This window comes from Chrysochloris asiatica, unplaced genomic scaffold, assembly GCF_000296735.1.
Source record: "Chrysochloris asiatica unplaced genomic scaffold, ChrAsi1.0 scaffold00137, whole genome shotgun sequence".
NCBI classification, from domain to species: Eukaryota; Metazoa; Chordata; class Mammalia; order Afrosoricida; family Chrysochloridae; genus Chrysochloris; species Chrysochloris asiatica.
In genome coordinates, this window is record NW_006408655.1 from 5774463 (window position 1) to 5784376 (window position 9914).

The following is a 9914-nucleotide window of genomic DNA, read 5'->3' on the forward strand; positions in this document are numbered from 1 at the left end:
CATGTGGTCATCAGAATCAAAATGGCCAGTACCAGTCCATTTCAGCTCACTAATACCTAAGATAGCGATGTTTATGCATTCCATTTCATTTTTGACAACTTTCAATTTTCCCAGATTCATACCTTGAACATTCTATATGTTCTGACTTTCAATGGAAGTTTACAGCTGTTTCTCTTCATTTTGAGTTTTGCCCCATCAGCAAATGAAGGTCCTGCAGGTTTTTCTCCCCTGCGCTTTGCTCCATTCATGTCATCACGGTCAACTCTATTTTGAGGTGACAGCTCTTCCCTAGTCGCATTTTGAGTGCCTTCCAACCAGAAGGGCTCATTTTCCAGGACTATATCTGACAGTGTTTCTCTGCAATTCATAAGGTTTTCAGTGACTAATTATTAGGAAGTAGTTCGCCATGCCTTCTTCCTAGTCTATCTTCACCTGGAAGCTTATCTGAAACCTATCCACCATGGGTGACCCTGCTGGTACTTAATACCGGTGGCATAGCTTTCAGAATCACAGCAACTCACAAGCCACCACAGTACGACAAACTGACAGACGAGTGGTAGACATTCCATTGGGTCACTTCTTTTTGGAATGGGCACAAATATGGATCTCTTCCAATTAGTTGCACAGTTAGGTTTTATCCAAATTTCTTAAATGAGAGCCTTCAGTGCTTTATCAGTTTGTTAAAAGATTTCAATTTATATTTTATCAATTCCTAGAGCCTTGTGTTTTGCCAGTGCTTTCAGTGCAGTTCAAACTTCTTCCTTCAGTAGCATCATCTTGATCATATGCTACACCTCTTAAAAAGGTTGAACATCAACCATTTCTTTTTGGTACAGTGACTCTGAGTACACCTTCCATCTTCTTTTGATGATTTCTGCATCATTCAATATTTCACCCATGTTGTTGTTAGGTGCCATCGAGTCGGTACCAACTCATAGCGACCTTATGCACAGCAGAACAAAACACTGCCTGATTCTGGGCCAACCTCATTATTCTTGCCAAGCTTGAGCCCACTGATGCTGCCACTTGGCCAATCCACCTCACTGGGGGTCTTCCTTTTTTTTCTCACCCTCCACCTAACCAAATAAGATATCCTTCTCCAGCAACTGGTCCCTCCTGACAGTATGTCTGAAGTATGACAGACGAAGTTTGGCCATCTTGGCCTTTAAGGAGCACTCTGGCTGCACTTCTTCCAATACCAACTTGTTGGTTCTTTTGGCAGCCCATGGCACTTTCAATATTCTCCTCCAACACCATATAACTCAAAAGCATCATCAATTCTTCTATGGTCTTCCTTATTCACTGTCCAGCTTTCATATGCATATGAGGTTATTGAAAATATCATGGCTTGACTTCATGAATTAACTATCAACACTCATGGAAGCAGCAGTCAAGAAATCAAATGACGTATTGTTATTAGGCAATTCTGCTGCACGAGACCTTTTTTATTACACCCATAGAATCCTTCAATATTGCAAGTTGAGGCTTGAATTTTTTATTCAGTTCTTTCAGCTTGATAAGTGCTGAGCGTGTTCTTCCCTTTGGATTTTCTAATTTCAGGTCTTTGCACATTTCATTATCATACTTGACTTTGTCTTCTCCAGCTGCCCTGTAAGATTTTCTGTTCAGCTCTTTTACCTCCTCATTTCTTTCATTGGTTTTAGCATCCATGTGTGTAGTTTCCTTTTATATTGTTGTTGTTGTTAAGTGCCATCGAGTTGGTTCTGACTCAAAGTAACCCTGCATAGGATTTCCAAGCAGTGGCTGGTAAGTGAACCACTGACTTTGTGGTTCAAACTGACCTTGCAGTCTAGCGTATTAACCCACAGCACCACAACTGGACTCCATAGGGTATCTGCAATGAACAAGTCATTGATCTTGAAACATTCTATCATGGAACTTCCAACATCATTTCTATCACCAAGGCCTTATTTTCTAACTACTGAGACCCTACAGCTCTTTTTTTCCAACCTTCTCATTGTAATCACCTGTAATTATCAATACATCATGATTACATGTTTGATCAATTTAGACTGAAGAAGGAGATAGAATTCTTCATTTTCATTATCAGTGGCTATAGTAGTTGGTGCATAAATTTGAGTAATAGTGGTATTACCTGGTCTTCCTTGCAGGTGTATGGATATTATCCTATCACACTGGATAGTGTACTTCAAGGCAGATCTTGAAATGTTCTTTTGGATGATGAATGTGATACCATTCCTCCTGAATTTGTTGTTCCCAACATAGTCAGTCAGATTCAAAATGGCCAATATCAGTCTATTGCAGCTCACTAATGCTGAAAATATTGATCCTTATGCATTCCATTTCATTGTTCATGTTATTGTTGTTGGTGTTAAATGCTGTCAAGTTGGTTCCAATCCATAGTGACCCTGTATAGATTTTCTGAGGAGCAGCTGGTACAATTCAAACCAACCTTGCAGTTCAAACCAACTTTTCAGTCCGGCGCATTAACCCACAGCACCACACCAACTTTCCTGGATTCAGACTTCAAACATTTCATGTTCCAATTATTACTGGGTGTTTGCAGCTATTTCTCCTCATTTTGATTTGTGCCCCATCAGCAACTCTACTTTGATGAGACAATTCTTCCCCAGTTGTATTTTGCGTGTCTTCCAAACTGGGGGCTTCATCTTCCAGCACTTTATCTGGCAATGTTTCACTGGTTTTCAGTGACTAAACATTCAGAAGTAGTCTGCCTCTCCTTCCTAGTCTGTCGTAGTCTAGACGTTCAGCTGAAACCTGCCCATCATGGGTGACACTGCTGGCATAGCTTCAAGCATCACAGCAACATATAAACCACCACAGTACCACAAACTAAGAGAGAGCAGTGGTATCTATCCTAGGTGACCCTGTAACACTTTGTGCACAAATCATCACAGGATGGTGGGTCCAGTGCTAATAGAGGTATATACAAAGTGTCATGTGGTAACCACTCCTAGGTAACCTGTAACATTTTGTGCATACTTCTATTTGCAATGGAGCCACTATCCTATGATTATTTATATATGCCGCTCTCTGAAAATTGCCATTTGTTACAAGAGGTAAATAAAATCATCCTTTCATGCATCTGTAATCTTTGTTCTTTGCTTTTTCAGAGGCATACACACCATAAGAAAATAATAAATTCTTATGTCTAGGCTGAGCTGAAGACACCTATAACCACCAAATGAACCCAAAGTGACCATTGTGCCTTCTAAAGGATCTTTATTTACATCTGTGAGATTTATATTAGATTCTTTCTCAACCTTCAAGGCTCCTATCAAATCCCACCTCCAGCATGAAGCACTAACAACAACCCAACCAATCCTGTTCCCTCCCTTTTCAAATCCTTATTGTACATTAAACCTACTCACACAACATGTGTGTTAGTCCTGTTTCTTCAGACACCCTCTAAGCTCTGTGAAGAGAGAATTAACTAATTATAAATAATTCTGCATAGCATCAGGGCACGGAATAGGCAGGAAACAAGTATTTGATTGCTTGATTTAGTTCTACTTTCCAACGTGCTTAAAGTACTTCTCTGGAATTACCTAATTAATTCTAACTTGATGAGAAGAAAGGCATATTGGATCTGCACAGACTGGAGCCAAGTCCTGGCACCCTCTGCAGTGTGAGTAAGCAGGGGTGTTCTTGCTGGCCATTCTTTGGCCAGTATTCAATTTTCTTAAGTAATGGCTCAGCACACAAAAATTAGTATTTCACATAAACCAAAAAATAACTCCCAGCCAAGTCTTCACAGCATTCTTAACCAACAGTGAATTCTATATTGACTTATATTTTCTTTGAATTAAATGGACTGAGAAACAACCTTGAATGTCTCGAAAAGAGGGTGCAGGGAACCCTCTCTTCTGTGTCTGAGAAACTGACAAGGAAATAATTAGATCCTTTGCAACTGAGAGCTGACTCCTCTTATTAAGAAGAACTACAAGGAGTAAAAGGAGGGTTAAAGGTGCTAAGAAAAATGCATTGATTAAAGGTAGAGTTGCATGGCTGATTAACGTAACTGTTGTCAATAAACTGTACACCTATGAAAAGTTGAATTGGCAAAAGTTGTGTGACAGATATATTTACAACAACAATGTGTAGTGGTTGAGGCTGCTTATGTGCAACCAAACACCTCCTAGGATTTGGTTCCTTGATTTGGAGATTTAGGGTCATAGTTTAATTGGACATCTCAGTTAAGTGGCTTAATAATATGTTCAGTGCTTCTCTTCTACCCTCCTAGTTCGTTGTATAGTGCCTGTGGTCTTAAAAGCTTGCAAGTGGCCATCAAGGCTTCTCTATTCATCTGGAGCAACATAGGAATAAAAACAGGATATGCAATGTGTAGCTAATTGCTTCTATGGACAAATACTTCCTTTGCCATGAGACCAGAAGAACAGAATCATGTCCAACTACCATTACTGAACATTTTGATTAAAAATTACACCGAAGATTTCTGATTAAAGAAGAAAAATTCAAAACAGAATTTCAAATTCTCATGGACTCTAGACTATCTGGAGTCATGGGAGATAGATGAACCCATGAAACTATTTCTGTGAGATCATCTTTCAACCTTAAACCAAAAATATTCCCTGAAGTCATCTTAAAACAGAACATGAGTTTCACTCATTTAAGAACACTCTTCATTAAAAAAAAAAATTGTTTTAAAAGATTGATATAATAATCTATGATGGTTTAGAGGGAGGAGGAAATGATACGTGCACTAAAGTGTACACACATGTTGACATGGGTGACAGGGCAGACAATATACAACTAAAGGAAGGTTGGCAGAGGAAAGATGGGGGTGGTGGGAGATGCAGGAAGGAACACAGTGGTTGGAGTAAACAGAGGTAAATGCTGTTGGCTGTTGGTGCATGGATGGGATTGGAACCCTACAATGAAGCAAAGTATATGATTTGTTCATTGTAAAACTGATGATCTGTTCTGTAAACTTTGACTCAATTCACAATAAAAAGTTTTTTTTTTTAAATCTTCATGGAATTAAATTAAAAACAGAAACTCAAAAGATTAGGTAGGGATCAATGAATTTATGTTAATGTGAGAGAAGCAACTCAGAAAAGAAGGATAAGATTGGTTGCACAGCTCAAAGAATGTCACCAATGTCACTAAATTGTACATAAAAGTGTTGAACTAGTATAAGATTTGTTGTGAATATTCTCTTCAAAAACAACTAAATGATCAAATTTACAAAAAATAAGAGCTACAGACTGACTTTTTCAAAGAGCTAGACAACTCCTTTTTCAAAGAGCTAGTTCAAAGACCTAGACACAAGTTCTGCTTTTCACCCGTTTTCACATCAAAGATTTCTAGGGACCATAATAATAATAAGCCTCCACAGTCACATAATATTTTTAACTTTTCAAAATACTTCCATACCTAATAATCCCATTGGTATTTGCAATCACATTTAAGAGAAGCATGCTGTGAATCTCTACATAAACATAAAGGGTAAGAGTCGCTGGCCCAAGGTCATAATCAAGGAAAAGTAGAAGGGGTAACTACAGTCCAGTCTTTCCTCTTCCCACTGCCAACTAGGCTGTTGACAAAGAGACTGCAATTTAGTAGTTCAGTGTCTTCCTATTTCACAGCACCCAAAACTGCAGGCAAGATTATTTCTCAGAAAGCGGGCACTCAGTGTTTCCTAAGAAGAGATCAAGTGTCCCTGTGAAAAACACTGCCATTCAAAAACCTCATCTTAACCAATGTGTTTTACCATATTGAAGGCAAGTTTCTATCCAAAATGGTTGACTGGGAGCCAACTGTGGTGTTCTAATCTTTGTTCATGCTGTCAACATGACATATGAAAAAAAAATGAATAAAGTGACAGGATGAAAACAAAGTTAGTCACTGGTGTGAGATAGACAGACAGGGTGTTAACCCCACATACACTGCAACCAGATCAAGTTAACACCTCCTGATTTCCCTACATATGCAGTGTGGAAAAGCTATTTATAAAATGTTTTTAAACATTTAAGACCAAATAAATCAATATTGTTAGGAAACACTTACTCTGACCAGAACTCATTTACTTGCCCTAGTCCCACTTGAATAACAGAACCAAAAATATCAGGATGATTCAAGACCAAGAATAATGCAGATCTACTTCTAAAAAATTCAGTCATTGAAAACCCTATGAAGCAGATTTCAATTCTGGCACACACGGGATCACCATGAGTTGGAATCGACTCGACAGCAACTTGTTTTCTGGCTTTCAACACTTTTGTCCAGAATTCCCATCCAGGCCTGCTTTCAGTCTCCACACTGGTTGGTGGCTCGGTATTAACAGCATGCTGACAAAATCTTAAGAATAGTGTCCTTTTGCATAATATTTAGTGTCAATGTAACAAAATAGACCTGGTAGACATACCTGACTCTGTAATTCACTTTGCTGCTTCAGGCGGAGATTTTCAGGTGTATCTGCCACTGTAGTGAAAGACTGCTTTGGGTAGTGTCTGTGGAGAAATTTTTTAAAAGAACAAACTTTAAATATTTTTACAATATTATTATATAATTTTAATATCCATCATTTTATCTTTCCCATTTGTCACAATGGAAGAGATGTCTCTTCTCTTGGCTAAGGTCATCTCTTCCTCTTCATTCTGGATTCTGTACCCTCCTCCATTCTTTTATTTTCTTTAAGTTTTTATTGTGAATTGAGTGATAGTTTTACATGGGCGAGCATTGCATTTACACTAATTGTTTCATTGCAATGATTACAATCTCTTCTGTGCATCATCATTCAACGGTATTTGTGTCTATGCCCTCTGTTTTACTTTATTTTGTTTTTGGCAGGGGTGGGGCATGTACACTGAAACACTCAGAAACGTACGATCATTTTCAACAAACCAATGGCACATTGTGCAAGCCAGCTTCCTGGCCACCAGTACACAGGCTTTATCTTTCCAAGAGTCTAGAGTCATCATTCCTGCCTGCATCTCTGATGTCACTGCTTCTCTGGATAGGGTCCCACATTCCACTCATGCTCCTCTTCTTTGATGGTCCTAGAACTTCTACCTTTACAGATGTGCCTATTGCAATTATTCATAACAATTACTCACTATTGAATCATAAGAATCTTATCCCAACCTCTTTCACGAGACCCATCTAGACAAGATGAAAACTTCAGTGGGGATTCTACTTCCCCCATACACTCTGAAACTAACCACCCTCTTGAAAACTTGTAAGCCAGTCACTTCATGCCTTTATTGCTACCCCCCCCCTCCATTTTAAGTAGCCAATGTCTAAGTTGCCAGTCCCTACCAACCCTGTGTAAAGAGGGAATGGGATAAAGACTTTTTCCCTCTTAGCTGGTATTTTGAGATACTACCTCCATAAGGAGCTCTGGTAGTGTAGTGGTAACGAATCGGGCTGTGAACCGCAAGGTCAGCAAATTGAAACTACCAGCTGTTCCACAAGGAAAAGATGAAGCTTTCTGCTCCCATAAAGAATTATAGCCTTGAAAGCCCTGTTACAGGGTAGTTATGAGTCAGAACCGACTCCACAGCACATAACAACAACAACAACATCCACAAGTATACTTCAAGTTCATCAAATTGTAGCAATATACACTTGTTTCCTTTATCAAATGTTTTTATTTTCTTTTAGTACAGTTGTGATCATCAAGCCATCAAAGCTAGGTCAAATGGGTACTATCTGTAAGTTTAGGCATTCTTGTGCATCTCCCCTCACTTCATATCAGCTGGACACTCCACTCTCAGCATTAGCTCTCCATGGCTATGTCCTTGTCCATAGGCTCAGGAGACCTCAGGTCTCACCTTACTTTGAACCAACCAGCTCTTCCTCTTTTCTCTCTTCTTTCCAGGTCAGCACCTCTTCCATTCTTATATCCACTATCTCCCAAAAATGCAACCTAGGATTTCTTCTATTTATTATATTAGCAGCATCTTAACCGCACTCAAGCATACTCATGGATCCTACCTGTCATAATTTTCCCTCCATTCCAAATACCACTCTACCATCTCTATCCCAACCTTCAACCAAACTTCCTTTAAAAAGGGACCTAAACTCAGCGTTCCTATTCATTTCCTTTCAACTTTATTCTCAACTCTATGCATTCTGGCTTCTAGGTTCTGTCTCCAGAAATTTCTCTTATTAAAGTCACAATGACTTCCTATTGAACAGCTAACAGACATCTATTAGTGCTCTTCTAAATGATGTCTCCTCCTTCTAGAACTGTCCTTGGTCTCCATGTCACTACATGATTCTGGCTTGCAATCTCTGTTTCTGAATGCTCTACTCTGTCTCCTTGGGGGAATTCTGTTTGCTCACCCCCTTATGGCATTTTATCATCCATTTTCTCCTCTTCTGGCACCACATCATTACCTGGGTGATCTCATTCACTCTAACTTTGAGAGCCCTCTATTTAGATGCAGATGTCATAGTTAATATTATACTTCATCTTGACTAGGCTATGCCTTTCAGTTGTTTAGTCAAACACTAGTCTAGTTGCTCTCCATAATGTAATCGAATGTAACTTGTAGTGTAATTATGTAATGTAATGTAATCAATCAGTTGCAAAGGAATTCCCTAGGATGTATTTTACCTCCAGACTATAAATACATATTTTTAGCCAGACTTTACTCTGTACTCTTCCCATCACGTAACTTTTGGAATTTGCACCCCAAGTCTGCAGAAGTCTCCAGTCTATCGCCTGACTTACAGATTTTGAACTCACCAGACCACACAGTCATTTGGACCACTTCCATAACTAAATCAATTTCTAAATAAAAAGAGGCAGAGACAGATATTCTGATTCTGTTATATCTGAAACCTTATACAGAGCCACGATGAGTCGGAACCACTCAACAGCACTTAACAACAACAAGAGAACTCTAAAACAGTGGATTAACTCCAAAATCTGTATCTCAAGCCCAGCTTCCTCTCTTAAATTCTAGATCCAATGGCATTTTACTTGGACATTTCAAATCTACCCCAGACTCAATCTGTCTGAACTTATCACCCCTCCTGCAAAACAAGTCCCTCTCTTGGTTATTTTTCATTGTTGGTGGCATCACCCATTTTCCTTAGTCAGAAAACTGGAAGCCCTTATCTCCCTAATATTCAATCAATCAATCACCAAGTCTATTGATTTTATGTTTAAAACATATGTATATTATTCCACTGCAATTTTTTTTTTTTTAGTATAAGCCAGATTGATTTTTTACTTAACTACAGTGCTCACCAGCCTGGCCCGCCCAATTCAAATTACCAAAGAAAGCTTTCTAAAGCACAAATCTGATCACATTACTCTTCTGAGTCAAATCTTCAATGCTGTTGTTGTTGCTATATGCTGTCGAGTCATTTCTGACTCACAGCGACCCTGTATAGGGTTTCCAAAGAGAGGTTGTTGAGTCTGAACCACCAACCTTGTGGTTCAAACCAATTGTGTGGTCCAATGTTCATAAAGGTCAACTTCTTACCATACAAAGGCCCCACATAATCAGCCTGGTGCAGCCTTCTTTCTCACACCCATGCACTGACCACCAAGGATCATTTCAGTTCCTTGAATGCACCCTTCTATTTCCCACATCTTCCCAACATACCGTTCCCCTTGTCTGGAATACTCATCATCACCCACCCCAAGTCTTGCCTTAGATGTCATTTTCCCCATACAGCCTTCCCTGGTTGCCCAAAGTTAGGTTAGGAACATACTATCTTTTTCTTGTTATAATACTTATTGTACTCCACTGTATTTTCCCATTGATTGTGTCTCTGTCTCACAGTACAATACAACTTCTGTGGCAGCAAGAACAGGCCTGTCCTGCCTCTTGTCAGAGTACATTTCTACTTACAGCCCCAGTACCCAACAATATCTAGCTCATGGTGGTGGTGGTGGTGTGCTGTCAATTCAGTTCCAACTTATAGTGACC

General features: G+C 39.2%; 1 protein-coding gene across 1 annotated transcript in view; it reads right to left on the reverse strand.

Annotated features, from left to right (window-relative positions):
- Window positions 1-9914, reverse strand: part of NEBL (nebulette) — a 598576-nt gene that overhangs the window by 412509 nt on the left and 176153 nt on the right. Inside the window, exon 3 of the mRNA XM_006869894.1 lies at window positions 6392-6476. Coding sequence (XP_006869956.1) covers window positions 6392-6476 — 85 coding nt within the window. The remainder of the gene's footprint in view (window positions 1-6391; window positions 6477-9914) is intronic.